Source organism: Citrus sinensis, chromosome 1, assembly GCF_022201045.2.
Source record: "Citrus sinensis cultivar Valencia sweet orange chromosome 1, DVS_A1.0, whole genome shotgun sequence".
Classification (NCBI taxonomy): domain Eukaryota; kingdom Viridiplantae; phylum Streptophyta; class Magnoliopsida; order Sapindales; family Rutaceae; genus Citrus; species Citrus sinensis.
Window position 1 is genome coordinate 17,563,782 of NC_068556.1, and position 18,954 is coordinate 17,582,735.

Here is an 18,954-nt window from a genome sequence, read left to right on the forward strand (position 1 = left end):
ACACTTGGCTGAATATCTTAGTAAACGTTCTTGTGGAGAAATCCTAATACCCGCTTAGGCACTACAATAAGGCAGAAATACTAATACTGCTTTACATGTGTTGATTGATTAACAGCTTTGTTCTCTGCTGCTCTTTCTTTATCTGATACAGAAAATTCCTCCAATATGATTGCTAGTTGCTACTAACTATCGAAGTATTCCTCCTTTGGCTCATTCAATGGAATATGAGGGACATATTACTGAGACTGAGCCACGCTTCATTGCCTTCCCGGAGAAAGTTGAAGTTTGGGCCGTGTGCTTGGGACTGGAATGAAGAGCGGCAGCGAAATGACTACAAGAATTGCCATTTAGAGGGGCATTTTTGTGACTACTGATGTGTCCCTCTAATGGTTCAATAAATTGATTGGTCAAAATAATTCTATTAAATTTAATTAAATTTAATCGAATATGCCTCACGTGTTTACTCTTAATAAATAATTCAGAGTTATTTTGAAATAAGGTTAATGTGAGTTTGAAGTGTCGTTGTTCAGTTTGCATGAATATATTTTGAATGAGAGCAGGGGTTGGAGTTAAAAAAAGTGCCTACAGCTATGAAGAGATTGGCCAGCGAAGTGAATTGGGCAAGCCCGGAAAAAAAAAAAAAAGTAGATAGCCTGACACTTGTGTCACTAATTATCTCACCCAAAGCAAAACAGATGCTCAGGTGGGAGGGAGAAGAAGAGCAAAATGCTGGAAGTGATGATATGGCAGTGGAAAATGCGGAAGAAATATCGGCGAAGGCTGTTTATCAGTCCCGCCGACAACCATGAAAATCATAAGCTGGAACGTCAGGGGTTTGGGGAATGACCCGACGTTCCGTGAAGCCAAGAAAATTCTCCAATCATATAGGCCTCAGATTTTATTTCTGTGTGAAACAAAGCTGAAGCCTAAGCAAATGCAGAAGAGATGCTTCGATTTGGGTTACGAAAACTGTTTTGAAGTGGGGAGAAATGGTTTAGGGGGAGGTCTAGCAATGATGTGGGACAAAGATGTGATTGTGGAAGTGAAGTCATATAGCAAGCACCATATCGATACAGTGGTGCATACAGAAAATGGAAGTTATTGGTAATGTACAGGAATCTATGGCCATCCAGAGACAGGGCAAAAACATCATACGTGGACTTTAATGAAAAGGTTAGCTACTCTTTCTTCCCTACCTTGGCTGTGTTTTGGGGATTTCAATGAGATTTTGATGCCTTTTGAGAAGTTGGGAGGAAATGATAGAGACGTGAAAATGATGTTCGAATTTAAGGAAGCGATGAGAGAATGTGATTTGGTGGATTTGGGATGGAAAGGGCAGCACTTCACGTGGTCCAATCAGCGATATGGACCTCATTTGATTGAAGAAAGACTATACTGTTTTTTGTGCAACAGAAGCTGGGGTAATTTCTTTCAAGAAACAGCAGCGGAGACTTTAGTTACTTGGACATTAGACCATAATCCTATTCTTATGAATGTTGAGGAGAAAAGAAGAGGTATTAGGTAAAAAAAAAACCCACCCCTCGTGTCCATTATGAGGATTTATGGAGCTCGTATGAAAAATGCAAAGAAATAGTGAAATGGGAGTGGCTGGATCAAAGAAGTTGGTGCAGAGACAATGCTATTCAGACTTTTCACAAAGCAGCAAAAGAATCCCTAGCGCAGCTGAAGCTATGGAGTAGAAACGAGTTGGGAGATAGGAAGAAACAAGTTGACATGCTCATTGAAGAGTTGAAGATAATAAAGAAAAATCATCTTCAGTATGTAAATGGGGCCAGAATCAAGAGCATTGAGAAACAGATTGATGTCATCCTGACAGAGGAAGAAATCTACTGGAAGCAGAGGTCTAGAGCAGATTGGCTTAAAGAAGGGGATCGAAATACAAAATTTTTTCATGCAAAGGCTTCTGTAGGAAAAAAGAAGAACAAGATTTGGGGAATTTTGGAGGATGAAGATAAGTGGACAGAGGAAGCAGAGGATGTAGAAAGGATTTTTTGTGATTACTTCGCAAATTTGTTCACATCAACACATCCCACCCAAGCCCAAGTTGAAGCCGCACTACAGGGGATTCCAATTAAAATAACAGAGGAGATGAATGAGATCCTAGACCAGCCATTCTCAGAAGATGAAATTTCAGCTGTTCTTTTTCATATGTGCCCAACAAAGGCACTAGGCCCAGATGGACTCCCGGCAGCATTTTTTCAGAAGCATTGGAAATCAGTGGGCAAAAGAGTGTTGACAACATGCATGCACATTCTCAACGACGGAGGTAGTATCGCTCCTTTGAATCATACTCTTATTGCCCTAATCCCAAAAGTTAAAAAGCCTAGAAAAGTGACTGAATACAGGCCTATTAGTTTATGCAATGTTATTTACAGAATTGTAACTAAAACCATAGCTAATAGGCTTAAACAAATATTGTAGCTCATCATAGCTCCAACTCAGAGTGCTTTTGTCCCTAATAGGCTTATTACTGATAATATCATCATAGGCTACGAATGTCTCCATAAAATCAGATCAAGCAAAAGCAAAAAAGGCGGTTTAGTCGCCCTAAAGCTGGATATAAGCAAGGCTTATGATAGGGTAGAATTAAGGTTCTTAGAAAGCACCTTGAGAAGATTAGGCTTTTCTGAAAAATGGGTTGATTTAACCATGAGGTGCATCACAACATAATCATTCTCTGTGTTGATAAATGGTGTCGCAAAAGGCTTGATCCACCCTCAAAGAGGGCTGAGGCAAGGGTGTCCGCTGTCCCTGTACTTGTTCATTTTGTGTGCAGAAGTGTTCTCTAATTTGTTGTTGCAAGCTGAATCTCAACAATTAATCCATGGGCTGAAATTTAGTAAAGACTTATCGATTACGCATCTCCTCTTTGCGGACAATAGTCTTATTTTTACCAAAGCTACTACAGAGGATTGCACCAATCTCAAGGCTATCTTCGACCGTTATGCGGCAGCTTCGGGGCAGATTTTTAACTTCGAGAAGTCTTCAATGTTTTTCAGTGGGAACACCTCAGCTGGTCAAAAGGAAACAATAAAGAATATTTTTCAGCTCCATGTGGTTTCGAGGCATGAAAAGTATTTGGGTTTGCCATCTATGGTGGAAAGAAAAAAGATAAATTTTTTCAATGATATCAAGCTAAGAGTTCTTAGTAAGATATCAAATTGGAACAGCAAGCTTTTTTCAAGTAGGGGAAAGGAAGTGTTGATTAAAGCCGTGGCTCAGGCTGTCCCTGCATATGCTATGAGCATTTTCAAGCTTCCATTGGGCTTATGTGCAGACATTCAGCAAGCGATTGCAGGTTTCTGGTGGGGCTCGAAAAGAGATCAAAGGCATATCCATTGGGTAAGATGGAAAAGAATGTGCAGTACAAAAGGAGAAGGAGTAATGGGTTTCAAAGACCTGTCATGCTTTAACCAAGCATTGGTGGCAAAGCAAAGTTGGAGGATTCTTCAATTCCCAAATTCACTGCTGGCAAAAGTCTTGCAAGCAAGATACTATAAGCATTCTGACTTTCTAAAGGCTAAGCTGGGATATAAACCCTCTTTCATTTGGAGGAGTATTCTATGGGGAAGACAGGTAATGCACAGAGGCTTAAGATGGAGAATTGGAGATGGGGAGAGTGTGCAAATTTACAATACCAATTGGATTCCTAGACCTGTGACTTTTAAGGTTTTATCTCAACCAACCCTTCTTGATGGAGCTTCAGTTTCTTGCTTGATCAATGAAGAGCACAAATAGAATGAAAGCATGATTAGACAACATTTTATGCCTGAGGATATGGAAAAAATAATGCAGATTCCCCTCCTGAAATGCCTTGAACCTGATGAACTTTTGTGGGCTTATGACAAGCAAGGCATATACTCTGTTAAGAGTGGTTATCAAATAGCCTTCCACCTCAAGTTTCCAAACTGGCCAAGCACTTCAAATTCCAGACTAACTGAGTGGAATGTGATATGGAAGCTTGAAATCCCAGCAAAGATGAAAATCTTCATGTGGAGAGCAGCTCAGAATTTGTTGCCAACTACTGAGAACTTATGGAAGAGGAAAATAGTGCAAGATCCCTGGTGTCCAAGATTTGGCAGCAAAGGGGAGAATGTCTTCCATGCTCTGTTCGCATGCAAAGCAGCTCGGAAAATGTGGAAACTTACTGATTTTAAAGAAGATCTAGAGCATATTGTCAATCAAGATATGTTGAGTGTACTGCAGGGGTTGATGGAAAGAAGAACTATAAGAGAAGTAGAGTTAATTGTGGCAATATGCTGGGCTATTTGGCATTCAAGGAACCTTTTTGTTTTTGAAAAAAAGAATCAAGATGGTCAGATATCAGTAGCTAAAGCTGAAGCAACTGTGGAATCGTATAGAAGAATCAAAGTCCCTCAACAGCAAGATAATCCTCTCCAGGCAGCCGCTACTCAGCCAAGTTGGAAACCACCTCCAGAAGGATGGTTTAAAATGAATATGGATGCAGCCATCAAGACGAAAGACCAAATGGTTGGCCTGGGAATAGCCATCAGAAATCACAAAGGAGAGTTTATAGGTGCTGCTATGAAGAAGTCTAAATACTATGGCAGTATAGCAGCTGCAGAAGTTGAAGCAGTAAATTGGGGGCTGGAAATTGCAGAAAATGTAGCATGCATCCCACTGATTATTAAATCAGATTGCCAAGACGTGGTGAATTTAATCACAAAAAAGAAGAGTAGCAAGGTGGAGATTTTTTGGACTATCTCGGAAGTTCATGAAAGGCTGAAACGTCTAAACCAAGTCACTTGTCAACATACCCCCAGAAGCTGTAACAGTATTGTTCATACTTTAGCTGGTTTAGCGTTAAAAGTTGTGGAACCTGCTATTTGGTTGGAAACTTGCCCAACCCATCTGCTGTACTTGTTCTCCTCGTTTAATCTATGAAAGCTACACTTTCCTTTAAAAAAAAAAAAAGATAAAGCTTTGAACTTTAGACTGTGGGCCAGCCACATTAGATGGACTGCGCAATAAGAAACTTTAATGCGAAGACTAAGTGCTCATTAGAGTATCTCTGTTACCAAAACGAGTGAAGCCAAGATTTGCGGGAGGTGGATATGTTACAGATTCTGTAACATACACCCCCACTCCATGCACTCCACGTGTCCCTGCATGTGGAAACAAAGCACGCAAATGGCAGCCTTCGGGAGCTAGCTAACCTGGTCTGTAAGGTACAGAAGCTGTACAACACCATGCAGATTTGCTTCATAAATGTAAATAATATTAATAGCTGGAGACTACACCCTACATGTCTCTGATGACATATGTTTGTTAATTATCTGAAATCTATATATATTAACATGTTTAGATTTTATAAGAGTCACTCTTCACGATGCTCTCCTCTCTAAGAGAACACCTTGAAATGAGAGGAAAAAGAGTCTCCATGGCTCATATAGCCACCTCTTGTTAGGTGGGATCGAGTTGTTCAGTTTTTAATATTGCCCTCAATTTATTTTGGGGCAAGTGGGGGAAGAGAGTGAGAAAGAAAGAAAGCTTCAAAACGCAGAGGTAGTTGTAGACATTAATTTACAGATCTTTATTAGAGTGTTTGTATCTTTGTCAGTCATGGATACAGAGGAACTAATCCGTAAGCGCAAAGCGATTTCTATTAGAGGAGAGCAGACAAACAAAATATCGCTCACGGGTAGAAAAAGTGTTAAAGGAGAACAAATAGCAGCATGTTGTCTCGTGGGTAAGATCTTGCACCAAAGAGGAGTAAACTTGGAGGGACTCAGATCAGCTATGCTGCAGATATGGAGAACAAATAGAGAAGTTAAAATAGAGAGCTTGGGAAACAACATATTCATGTTCAAATTTGACTTGGAAGCTGATAAGAAAAGAGTTATGGGAGGAGGACCCTGGCATTTTGACCAAGCACTAATAGTGCTAACTGAACCAAAAGGCATTGGAGACATAGCCAACCAGCCCTTTACTCATACATCCTTTTGGATATAGTTCCGCAATGTGCCAATTACATGGATGCATAGAGAAATGATGCAAGAACTAGGAGAATCTATTGGTTCAGTCGAAGAAGTGGATACAGATGAGGATGGAAACTGTATTGGTGAGATTGTAAAGCTCCGAATATCTGTGGATATCACTAAACCACTCCAGAAAACGCTTGAAGTGGAAACAGATGAAGATGGCAATATTCTTATCCCAATATTATACGAAAAGTTGCCGGACTTTTGTTTTTGCTGCGGGCTGATCGGACATCAATATAAGAAATGTACAGAGTATGAAGGGCAACCAAAGGAATAACTTCCTTATGGGTACTGGATGAAAGCTGTTATACAGGCTGGAAAACTCAAACAAAACCGACGAGATAGATGGAGTAGGGAACAATACCAAATGAAGAAGAAGGACGATGCTGCAGAGAGTCAAGGTCAACAACAACAGGAGATTAGTCAAAATTACCTGAGATTTGAAAACGGATCAGGCTCCAACCTAATCAAACCAAGTGAACTTTCAAACCACATAGTTAGTAACAGGGTTGATAAAGGAGGTGGAGATCATTTAATGCAAGCAGCAGAAACCCCGAGGAGACAGCTGAAGCTGCTCGATACAGATGTAGCAGCTGGCATAGCAGAGCAGACGGAAAAGCAAAATACAAGAGCGGGAAAGGAAAAAGAGCGGGACACAAATGATGAAAATATAAGGGGCAATTCAAAGCTGCTGAGAGAGGAACAAAAATCAGTCAAGGAGCCCAACATAGCCCATGCAAGCTCTAGATGAAGAAGTTGATAATGGGCCAAAAATCAGCCAAGTAAAGCCTAAACGAAGGAAGTGGAAACTGCAGGCTAGAGAAATGAGCAATAACAATTAACAAGGAAAATAAAATCAAGTTGAGAACCTCTAAACGGCCTGGTGAAATTATTTATGGGAAAAGCCCCGAACGTAAGAAGACAAGAGTCAGCAGGCCCATAGCAACAACAACGGCCATACATTTACACTTCAATTCACCTTCAACCAGAATCAAGCTAAGTTGGGATAAGGCAAATACTGGAAAGGAAAATGTTGCAACTCCAACTAAGAAATTATCGGCGGAGGCTGGTGATCAACCCTGCCGACAACCATGAGGGTCTTCAGTTGGAACGTCTGGGGAATGGGGAATGATTGGATGTTCTTAGTACTCAAAATCATTCTCCAGCAGCACAAACCTCAAATTGTGTTCTTATGTGAGACCAAGCTGAGGTCTGGGCAAATGAATAAATTTGGCAAGTTATTGAAGTTTGAGTGTTGTTTCGTAGTTAGTAGCAAGGGAAAGAGTGGAGGACTAGCATTATTGTGGAATTCAGATACCAACATTAATATAACTTCTTTCAACAGCCACCATATTGATGCCGAAGTACAAACTGAACGAGGGAAGTGGGTGAGGTGCATGGGAATCTATGGCCATCCAGAAGCAACACAAAAAAGCAGGTTTAGATGAGAAAAATAGTGGTAATGATAGAGACTTAAATGCAATTAGCGATTTTAGAAATGTTGTTCAAGATTGTAACTTGATGGATATGGGCAGTCAAGGCTACCTCTTTACCTAGTCTAATAGGAGATTTGGACCTTACTATATTGAAGAGAAGTTAGAGAGATTTTTGTGCAGTAAAGACTGGGCAGACTATTTTTATAACTCAACAACCACTACTTTGGTGAATTGGAGCTCAGACCATAACCCTATTTTGATGGAAATTAAGGAAAGAAGTAGGGGTTCAAATTATCAAAGAAGAAATTTTACGAGACTTCATTACGAAGATATATAGAGCCTTTATGAAAGTTGTAAGGAGATCATCAAAGCAGAGTGGGCGAGCCATGGTAATTGGTCGGGAAACAAGGTAGTGCAGCTGTTTAAGGAAACTGCGAGGAGTTCTTTAGCTCAGCTAAAACATTAGAGTAGAGAGGAATTCAGTGGCAGAAAAAAAAAAGATTCAGAAGCTGATGGAAAAGCTTGAAGAGCTAAAGGAAAAGTGCGAGTAGAATAACAGCGGAGAGGAAATTAAGAGGGTGGAAACGCAAATTCACAGCCTTTTGATAGAAGAAGAAATCTATTGGAAGTAACGTTCAAGAGCAGACTGGCTTAAAGAAGGAGACAGAAACACCAAATTTTTTCACGCTAAAGCCACATCCAGGAAAAGAAAGAACAAGATATGGGGTATAGAGAATGATCAAGGAAAATGGATTGAAGATGACGAAGGGGTAGAAAAATAGTTCTGCGGATATTTTGCAAACCTATTCTCATCCTCAAACCCAAGTCCAGATCAACTATAAGCTGCTGTACAGGTTTGAATCCAAAAGTTACCACTACAATGAATAAAGATCTTGAACAGCCCTATACGGAGGAGGAAATAACGGAAGCCCTAGCTCAAATGTGCCCTACCAAAGCTTTTGGACCGGACGGACTACATGCAGTCTTCTTCTAAAAACATTGGCATCCAGTCAAGATGGGAGTTATCAGCACTTGTTTACAGATCCTTAATGAGAGAGGTACTATTGCACCACTAAACCACACTTTCATTGCTTTGATTCCAAAGATTAGAAAACCTAGAAAAGTCACAGATTTTAGACCCATTAGCTTATGTAATGTGATTTATAGGATTGTTACAAAGACCATAGCAAATCATCTTAAACATATCCTTCATAATGTCATATCCCCAACACAAAGTGCATTTATTCCCAAAAGGTTAAAAACTGATAATATCATTATTAGGTATGAATGTTTGAATAAGATTAGACATAGCAAAGGGAAATGAAATAGGTTAGTGGCTTTAAAGCTTGATATAAGCAAAGCTTATGATAAGGTGGAGTGGAAATTTCTAGAAAAAACAATATTGAAGATAGGCTTTTCAAAATAGATGGGTGGCTTTGATAATGGATTGTATAACCACAACATCCTTTTCTGTTCTTATCAATGGCGTTCTGAAGGGTTTGATTCAGCCCTAAAGAGGGCTGAGACAAAGGTGTCCACTGTCTTCATATTTGTTCATCATGTGTGCAGATTGCAGAAGCATTCTCCAATCTCCTGATTCAAGCTGAAAATCAGATACGGATCCATGGGCTGAAATTCGGCAACAACATCACCATTTCTCATTTGTTGTTCGCGGATGACAGCCTCATCTTTACAAGAGCTTCAGTGGAGGATTGTACACACTTTAAAGCCATTTTTGATTGCTACGCAGTGGCCTCGGGACATATCTTCAATTTTCACAAATCGTCGATGTTTTTCAGCAGCAGTGTGGAAGATGATAAAATTTCAACTATCAAAAATTTATTCAAGCTCAATGCAGTCTCCAAGCACGAGAAGTAATTAGGGCTGCCCTCTATGATCAAAAGAAAGAAGAAATCTTTCTTTAATGAAATTAAGCTCAATATTCTTAGCAAAATCTCAAGGTGGGAGCATAATTTGTTTTCATGTGGGGGGAAAGAAGTACTTATCAAAGCAGTGGCGCTCAAGCTGTGCCGGCCTAGGCTATGAGTGTGTTTAAGATTCCAATAGGCACTTGCAATGACATCCAAAGAGCTGTTGCAAAATTCTGGTGGGGAAGTAAGGGAGACAAGCAAAATATCCACTGGACTAGCTGGTACAAATTGAGTCAAGCAAAAAGCCAAGGAGGATTAGGTTTCAAGGATTTCTCGAGTTTTAACCAAACATTGGTGGCAAAGTAGGGGTGGTGGATAATTCAGAATCCCTAGTCATTGGTAGCAAAAGTTCTGCAAGCCAAGTGTTTCAAGCATGGAAAATTCATGGAAGCAACCCTAGGCTCCAACCCTTCATTTACTTAGAGGAGCATTCTGTGGGGGTAGAGAGGTAATCCTTAGAGGCTATAGATGGTGAATTGGTGAAGGTGATCAGGTGAGAGTTTATAAAGATAATTAGATCCCTAGGCCAATTACTTTTAAACCAATCACCAGTCCAACTTTACCCAGCAATGCCACAGTTTCCGAGCTAATTGATCAAGATCATAAGTGGAAAGAAGAGTTGCTTTATGAACAATTTATAAAAGAAGATGCAGATGCCATTAAGAATATCCCCCTGCCCAACAACCCGAACAAAGACCAAGTGCTTTGGCATTATGACAAAAAGGGAGATTACTCTGTCAAAAGTGGCTATCAAATAGCTCTCAAGTTAAATTTTCCAGACACTCCGAGCAGCTCAGAAAACTGAGGCAATCAATGGAAGGTGATTTGGACTCTCAATATTCCAGAAAAAATCAAGATCTTTTTATGGAGAGCCACTTAAAATTTGCTGCCAACAATTGTGAATCTGTGGAAAAAAACATGTGGTACATGAGCCTTTTTGCCAAATTTGTGGTCATAGATTTGAAAACATTTTTCATGTTTTGATGGAATGTAAGGTAGCCAAAAAAGCTTGGAGGCTCACAAGCTTTGCAGAGAGTCTTAACAGCATGACAGGCTCAGATTTGCTTACAATTTTTCATGACTTAGCAAGGAAGATAAGTAGAGCAGATTTTGAATTGATGACCATCATTTGCTGGAATATTTGGAAAGCAAGGAACATATTCTTATTTGAAGCAAAGAAGTCAGATCCTCAGATGCTAGTAATAATAGCAGGGGCTTTAATGGAAGCCTATCAAAAAGTTAAAGGTCTAAAGGGGATGAGCAGAACTATAAAGGAGAAAAAAATCAGAGGATGGCAACCCCCACCACAAAATGGCTTTAAGGTGAATGTTGATGTAGCCATAAGCAATGACAAACAGCTATCAGTTTTGGGAGTAGTGATTCGAGATTCAGTTGGGAAGGCCATAGCTACTGCTGTCAAAACCACCAAGTTTTACGGGGATGTAGCATATGCAGAGGCAGAAGCTGCAAATTAAGGATTACAAGTGGCAAAGAATGCAGGGTTAACCTCCCTAATTCTGGAAACTGACTCTCAAATGGTGGCAGATCTGATAAACAACATGAGGGGTAGCAAGAACGAGATTTTCTGGGTTATTTCGGAGATACAAGATGAGATCAAGGATCTCCGTAACGTCAATGTTCAACACACTTCGAGATCTTGTAATGCGATTGCCCACACCTTAGCTAAGTTAGCTTTTGTTTACTCTAATATTGTTGTTTGGTTGGATTCTTTTCCAACGGAAATCATGGATGTTTTTTCATCTTTAAATGAATGAAAGTTCTCTTTTTCTCTAAAAAAAAAAAAAACATGTTTAGATTTTATTGGACAGTGGAGTCTTAAAGTGTCTGACAGTGGATGTGTATGTATACATATATAAATTATCAGGTGCAAATTAATAGAGATAATCAGTTGTTTTCAACTGATAGACTTAGTCTTCTATTTCAATTTGTATTAGTCAATGTATTTAGTTGTATCTAGCTGTCACCCATAGATATAGGATTCAGTTTGTACTTCCCTAGTGTATAGGATCTTCAATTATCTTCTAATGTATTTATATACGGTTGATTTATCAATAAGAATGAGTTCAGTTTTAATTGAATAATGACTTTGTTAAACCACATGATTTATTAGTGAATTGAAATTGACTCTATTAAATTATATGGCACATTAAAAAAAAAAAAGACAACGCATGTATGCGAGACTGACTATATATGTGTATAAAACTAATTTTTCTATTTTAAAATAGTTCTTTTATTCTGCAAAAAGCTAAGCGCTTGTTAGTTATGATCGCATAGTCTACAGTCCACTTATAATCAATTATTCAATTTACAAATATAGTAATTCGAAAAAACAAAAAGTCAAACCATTCCATTCTTAGATGTTTTTTTTACATTGAATTTATTAGTACTAGCAACTTGCTTAACGTCTTCGCATTAGTTTATTCATTTTACTTTGCAATAAGAAGCAGGATAATTAGCTATGTATTGCCAGCAACTTCCAGACAGTTAAAAAAAATTATATTTATGTTTTTGTATGCTAAGACCTGTAATTAAAATAAGTCATATTAGTAATATTTGACCTTGTTAAGCACAACATCATCACTTCTAAACAACTTGTCTCCCCTGTCAATTCATTCGACTTATTCCACCTCTGTCCAAAAAGAAAATCAACGGTTGCAAGATCTTTTAGTATTTTAGTTTAATTATTAGATCTCCATCCTCTTAAAAAATAAATAAATTAGTGTTCAACATGGAAACACCCGAAAATGTATGTATGTTAGTTTAAACCCGCATGGTCCCATAGACCATCGGGTTTCATTTTTAATGTATGGATAAATACACATTTAGTCTCCATAGTTTGAACTAATTATCTAGTTAATCTTTATATTTTTAAAAATTATCTAATGGTCTTTGTTATATACTTGTTTCGGTTAAAATTCATTTTTTTAAAAAAAGAGCATGGACAGAGCTCTAGTTCAATTTTAACCTCCTATTTCTTTTAAAGATTTGAACTTAGGTCGATTTTTCTAAATTTTGAAAGTTACTAAGTCACACCCTTGGGTGCCCATTAAAATTTATTTAATTATTTTTCTTTTATGATATGTTAGACATTTTTTTTTTAATTCTAGTTTATATAAGACAAAACTACTACTTTACCCTAGAGAAATTAGATCCTACAACTAGGAAAGGAACAACACAGATATTTTGAGTAGGTTTTAAAAATATAAATATTAATTACGTAATAACTCAAACTGCAGACGTTAAAGGAACACTCACCCTTAGGCCTTAACATGTGCATCAACTTACATTTTTTTTTCCCTATCTTTTAAACAATCATTGATATCTTGTAGCAGTAACAAGTTATAAGTTATAAGTATAATATGCAACGTATTGTCATTCTCAGGACTTTATTTAATTTATTTATTTTAAGAAGCAAAAACAAATATTAAGTATGAGGGAAGTCTTGTCTTTTGACAAGTGTGTGTGTCTTGTCTTTTGACAAGTAAATTCTGGTCTCCTTTTGTTATTTCTCTACTGTCTACGGATTCGATCCTTTTCTTTCTTTAATCCATGGCCAACACAAGTAATACTTCGGAATCTGAGATGAGCAACATCTGTGCGCGCCTGCAACTTGACGAGGAGGAGGAGGGTGGTTTGATTGTGGCTGGAGAGGAGATTGATGATCCTGGGGATATCCGTCTTGATTCCAAATTCTGCCTTGTGGGAAGATTTCTCACGGACAAAGTAGTGAACTTTATTGCCATGAAAAATACTATGGCTTCGTTATGGCGTCCTGGGCGTGGTGTTTGTATTAAGGATTTATCTCCCACGCTTTTTCTCTTCCAGTTCTTTCATGAAATTGATGTGAGGAGGGTTCTTGAATCTGGTCCCTGGACCTTTGATCAGCATATTCTTATAATTCGGAGACTTGGGGTATACGAACAACCGCAGAATATCCCTCTTTTCCACACATATTTCTGGGTTCAAGTGTATAATCTGCCTCTTGGATTTCAGTCCGAGAAAATATTACAGAGTATTGGCAACTTTATTGGTGAATTTTTGGCATCTGATGAACATAATCTTACAGGAGTATGGCGTAATTACATGAGGCTGAGGGTTTCGATTGATGTTAGGAAACCCCTTAAACGACGAATGCGCCTCAAAAGAGCGGGTGGGGAGTGGTTATGGGTAGACTTCAAGTATGAGCGACTGCACAATTTTTGTTTTATCTGTGGCATTTTAGGACACACTGATAAAAATTGCCCCTCAATATATGAAACTGATGCTACCCCTGTTATTAAACCTTATGGCCCTTGGATGAAGGCTCCCAATCGGAGAAGCTCGATGAACACCGGTGACCGTTGGCTCAGATCGGGAGTGTTGGAGATAGATGAGGTGAAATTTGGTAATCCCTCAACTTCCGCTGTTGAAATGGCAGTTGACTTGGAAAATGGCGTGAATCATGGGACAGCTTGTCACGGAGACCTTGGGAAGGAAAGTGCTCAAGTCACAATGAATTCTAATATTCTTGTAACAGGCTGTAAGTCAATGCGTGTAGATGGAATTGAAGAGGAACTAATAGCTAATCATTCGATGCTTGTGAAGGAAACTGATGTAGAGTATAATTCTGCATTAATTTTAGTTGATGCAAAACGGAGAAGATCAGGAGGTGGGCCTCCTATCAACTTGAATTTAGAAGAGCATGCTGATACTGAGATAATGGAGATGAGTGAGCACTCAAAAATGGACCAGTGGTGGGCCCTGTATTCCAGGCCCACCGACACCAATGAGTTGTTTAAGTTGGAACTGCCGTGGGTTGGGCCAACCACGGTCAGTTCAAGCTCTTGTTGAGTTGGTCCAGAATAAAAGACCGGATTTTATTTTCTTGATTGAGACATTGTGTTACAGAGATAAGTTAGAAAGCATCAAAATTAGATTAGGTTTTGAGGGTCTGTTTGTGGTGGATAGAAAGGGCCGTAGTGGTGGGCTTGCTATGTTCTGGAAAAATAGTTTTAAAGTTAATTTATTGAAGTTTGGGCGTAATTTTATAGACTTTGCAGTTGAGGATAGTGAAAGGGGCAACTGGAGACTTACTGGTTTCTACGGGTTTCCCGAGTCATTTCGCAGACATGATTCTTGGAATCTTCTCTGGTATTTAGCTTCTACTTCGTCGTTACCATGGGTCTGTCTAGGGGACTTCAATGACCTCCTCAATTTCTTAGAGAAGCGCGGCTCTCATGCTCACCCGCAGTGGAAGATAAATGGTTTCAGGGCTGCACTTTCTGATTCGGGCCTCATTGATTTGGGTATGGATGGTTACCAGTTCACGTGGGAAAGGTCACGGGGCACTGAAGCTTGGGTTGAAGAACGGTTAGATCGAGCCCTTGCAAATTCCGCTTGGGTGAATCTTTTCCCGCAAGCGAAGGTTCTGTGTCTTGAAGCTTCGAGTTCAGATCACCTCCCTATCTTTTTGGATGTGTCTCCTGTGGTTTTGAGACGACGGTCTATGAAGTTTCGTTTTGAGAACTCATGGCTTAGAGATCCGGATTGTGCTAATATTGTTGAGAAGAGTTGGTCTATGGTGGGTGGGCTTCCTATTCTCAGTAAAATCTCGGCTTGCAGCTTAGATTTAGTTCGGTGGGGCTATCATTGTACTCGGGATTTCAAAGCTCAAATTAAGGAGTGTAAGGATAAAATGCATCAGCTTAGGGGCAAGCGTGATGCCGTTAGCTTGGCTGATTTTATTGAAGCTCGAGATAGATACAATGAGCTCTTGCATAGCCACGAAGTTTATTGGAAGCAGCGTTCGAAGACGTTTTGGCTTCGGGATGGGGATTCAAATTCAAAGTATTTCCATGCCATGGCCTCGTCAAGGAAGCGTAAGAATACCTTAATCAAGCTTCGCAATCAAGAGGGGCAATGGTGTACTAATCCTGCGGATGTAAATAATTTAATTTGTGAGTATTTCACAACTTTATTTACTGCTGGGATTTGTTCCTATGATGATGTGCTTAATTGTGTGGAATCTAAAATTATTGATGCACAAAATCAATCTCTTTTGGAACCTTTTACTGCTGAAGATGTTCAATCTGCCGTGTTTGATATGCACCCTGATAAATCCCCTGGTCCTGATGGAATGAACCCAGCATTTTACCAAAAGTTTTGGAATGTAGTGGGTACTGATATTACTGAGGCGTGTCTTAGGTTCATTCGGGATTGTTCTTTCCCTGAGGGTCTTAATGAGACTTCTATTGTCCTTATTCCTAAGAAGAAACAGATAGAATTTTTAACTGATGTTCGACCAATTTCCTTATGCAATGTCCTCTATAAAATTGTAGCCAAGATGCTTGCTAACCGTATGAAGATGGTTTTAGGATCGATAATTTCCGATTCTCAGAGTGCTTTTGTTCCAGGCAGAGCTATTGCTGATAATGTTTTAATCTCGGCTGAGATAATGCACTTTCTCAAACGGAAACGCCAAGGAAAAGAGGGGATTGCTGCATTAAAGATTGACATGTCCAAGGCTTATGATCGGATTGAGTGGGGGTTTCTTAAATCGATTTTACTGAAGTTGGGCTTTGATGTTGCTTGGGTGAATCTTATTATGCTCTGTGTCACTACAGTTACCTATAAGATTACCCGGGGAGAGTTGGAGCTAGGCCCTATCGTGCCAAGTCGAGGTCTTAGACAAGGAGATCCGCTATCGCCATATCTGTTTATCATCTGTGCAGAGGGGCTGAGTTTGCTGATAAATCACTATGAGAGGGCTGGGATGATCCATGGGGCTCGAGTTGCTAGAGGTGCTCCTTTGGTTTCTCACCTCTTTTTTGCTGATGACTGTTTTCTTTTCTTTAAAGCTACTGTCCAGGAGGCTCATCTGGTAAAAAAGGTTTTGGCAACTTATGAAGCAGCTTCGGGGCAGCAAGTGAACTACAATAAATCCTCAATTTCTTTCAGTAGGAATGTGGCGGACGATACTGTTCATAATATATGTCAACAGCTTGGAGTTGTAGCTACTACAGACCATGGTACCTATCTTGGATTACCATCTTATGTTGGGCGCAAGAAGATAGACATTTTCCGATATATAAAGGATAAAGTTTGGCAGAGAATTCAAGGGTGGCATCAGAAACTCCTCTCTAGAGCTGGAAAGGAAATCTTAATTAAAACTGTGGCACAGGCCATACCTAATTATGCTATGCAAGTTTACCTCATCCCTCTCGACCTATGCCGGGAACTTGAAAGGATGCTGAATTCTTTTTGGTGGGGCAGTAAAAGATATGGTAGTGGTGGAATTAGGTGGATGCAGTGGGGCAGACTTTGTAAGCCCAAATCTTATGGTGGTATTGGGTTTAAACACATCCACAACTTTAATGTTGCTATGCTAGGGAGACAAGGCTGGAGGTTAATTACAAATCCATCTTCGCTGGTGGGCAGATTGTTTAAAGCACGGTATTATCCTAATGCAGACTTCACTCAAGCAAAGATGGGAAGTAACCCGAGTTTTGTATGGAGATCGATTTTGGCTGCTCAGAAGATTTTAATCCAAGGGAGTCGTGTCCAAGTTGGAAGTGGACAGAGCATTACTATTGGCTCGGTTCCTTGGTTGCCTGATCAGGAGAGTGGCTTTATTACAAATAATCTTCCAGCGACGTTAGCATCAGCTCCTGTGAGTAGTCTTATGATTCCTGATCACCGAATGTGGGATTATGACCTTGTAAAGGATGTGTTTAATAGAAGAGATCGAGACTGCATTCTCCAAATTCCTCTTAGCTCTCGGAGGGATTGTGATTCTTGGTATTGGTTCCCCGACGCAAAAGGAGTTTACACTGTTCGGAGTTGTTATAAGTGGATGGATATTATATCGGAACCGCCTGACAGTGGAGTTTGGAATAAGATTTGGAAGCTGGCTGTGCCAGCCAAAATCAAGAATTTTCTTTGGAGAGCTGCGGCAAATGTGGTTCCCACTGCTGATAACCTTCTCAGTCGTCGAGTTGAGGTACACCCTTATTGTTCTATCTGTAATGCATCTCTTGAGACAATTTATCATGTTTTAGTTGATTGTCCTTTTGCCAAACAATGCTGGATGGTTTCTTTGGTTGGTTCTGCTGGAAATTTTGTTACTTTTGGAGCTTGGTTGGATGCTCTATTTACTCGGTGTAGTATTGAGGATAGTTGTATTGTTGCAATGGTTTGTTGGGGTCTTTGGCAAAATCGGAATACTAAAGTTTGGAGGCATGTAGTAGGCAGAGTGCCTCAAGTGCTCAATAAAGCTGGTCAAGACTTGTTCCAGTGGCAAAGGGCTCGTCAACTGAGTCACTTTACTCAGATGCCAGCAGATTTAACTCTTGGCTCTTTTTGTTGGAAACGCCCTCGCGTTTGATGGTTTAAATGCAATGTGGACGCTGCCACTTCCCGTGCTACTACTAGGATTAGCTACGGCACAGTTATCCGGTCTTCTGAGGGTCAATTTCTTGCTGCAAAATGTGGATCTTTGGTTGGCAATTTTGAAGCCCGTGAGGCAGAGGCTTTGGGTGTGCGGGAGGTCTTGAGTTGGCTTAAGAATACCCAGTTTTTTCCTATTATTATTGAGACTGATTGTTTACAAGTGTTTAATGCGTTGATTGATTCCAAGGACTATCAGAATGGATTTGGCCTTATTATTTCGGATTGTAGAGCCTTGGCTCATAGCTTAAAAGAGGTGACTTTCTCTTTTGTAAGGAGATCTGCGAATACCGCTGCCCATGTTGTGGCTAAGGTGGGGTGTTCTTTGTCAGGTCCGGGTGAATGGAGACATGTTCCACCACCCTGGTTATTCTCTCATTTGTCTGTTTAATGAATTTCTTCCTTTCTTCAAAAAAAAAAAAAGTATATGCAACGTAGCCTATCAAATATATCCTTGGTATAATGCTACAAGACCCATTAATTATAGAGGTTTCAATTATAAAGGATCTCCAGTTTTTCCTCTTTGCTTCTTGAAACCTCTATAATTGACTATCATTTCCCTTTAGTGTGGACACTATGAAAATACTAATTTAATCAATTGATTAAAAAAATGAAAATTGAATTCTCTCGTGGCATCTTCTATATATGTCACAAGTATGTCGTCGTCATATAGTTTACCACTTCTTAATTGGTTATTAATTATTACTAATTAAGGAAACAACGATAATATTCTTCTATACAGACTAGCTACCAAATACAGTGACTATAAGCATATTTTTAAAAAATTAATTAAAAGAATTTAATTGTGATATTCCGGGGTCAAATAGATCTATTTAAGCCATACACGTCCACTAGGTTGCTTTCAGTAAGAAGTTGAGAACCTTCCCTTGTTGAAAATTCCAAGCATACAAGCAAGCATAAAAGGAAAATGATTAAAACCCTATGTTATTTGTTAAAATTAATCCTTTGTTTCTCAAGTTTTAAAATTCATCAAAAATTCCCCTATAATTCAAAAATTGAACTTTCAGCCACTATGATTGACTGTCATTTCCCTTCAGTGTGAACACTATGAAAATACTAATTTAATTAATTGATTAAAAAAATGAAAGTTGAATTTTC

The 18,954-nt window shown here is 39.3% G+C and overlaps 2 protein-coding genes across 2 annotated transcripts; both read left to right on the forward strand.

The window, feature by feature from the left end:
* Nucleotides 1–805: 805 nt before the first annotated feature.
* On the forward strand, nucleotides 806–3,759 carry LOC127903650 (uncharacterized). Its single transcript, XM_052443981.1, has 4 exons — nucleotides 806–1,104; nucleotides 1,174–1,521; nucleotides 1,632–2,287; nucleotides 2,798–3,759. The coding sequence occupies exons 1-4, from the start codon at nucleotides 806–808 to the stop codon at nucleotides 3,757–3,759; spliced, it is 2,265 nt and encodes a 754-aa protein (XP_052299941.1).
* Nucleotides 3,760–12,960: 9,201 nt separating this feature from the next.
* Nucleotides 12,961–17,773, forward strand: LOC127903653 (uncharacterized). The gene is made up of 2 exons (XM_052443988.1): nucleotides 12,961–14,201; nucleotides 14,299–17,773. The coding sequence occupies exons 1-2, from the start codon at nucleotides 12,961–12,963 to the stop codon at nucleotides 17,771–17,773; spliced, it is 4,716 nt and encodes a 1,571-aa protein (XP_052299948.1).
* Nucleotides 17,774–18,954: the final 1,181 nt, after the last annotated feature.

Bases quoted from the DNA above. Each gene is read 5' to 3' on its own strand.
- LOC127903650 (XM_052443981.1), top strand. From the start codon at position 806: ATGAAAATCATAAGCTGGAACGTCAGGGGTTTGGGGAATGACCCGACG. The intron at 1,105-1,173 runs GTAATGTACAGG...TTTAATGAAAAG, and splicing joins ACAGAAAATGGAAGTTATTG to GTTAGCTACTCTTTCTTCCC. The intron at 2,288-2,797 runs GTAGTATCGCTC...TTTTGTGTGCAG, and splicing joins GCACATTCTCAACGACGGAG to AAGTGTTCTCTAATTTGTTG.
- LOC127903653 (XM_052443988.1), top strand. From the start codon at position 12,961: ATGGCCAACACAAGTAATACTTCGGAATCTGAGATGAGCAACATCTGT. The intron at 14,202-14,298 runs GTGGGTTGGGCC...ATTGTGTTACAG, and splicing joins TTGTTTAAGTTGGAACTGCC to AGATAAGTTAGAAAGCATCA.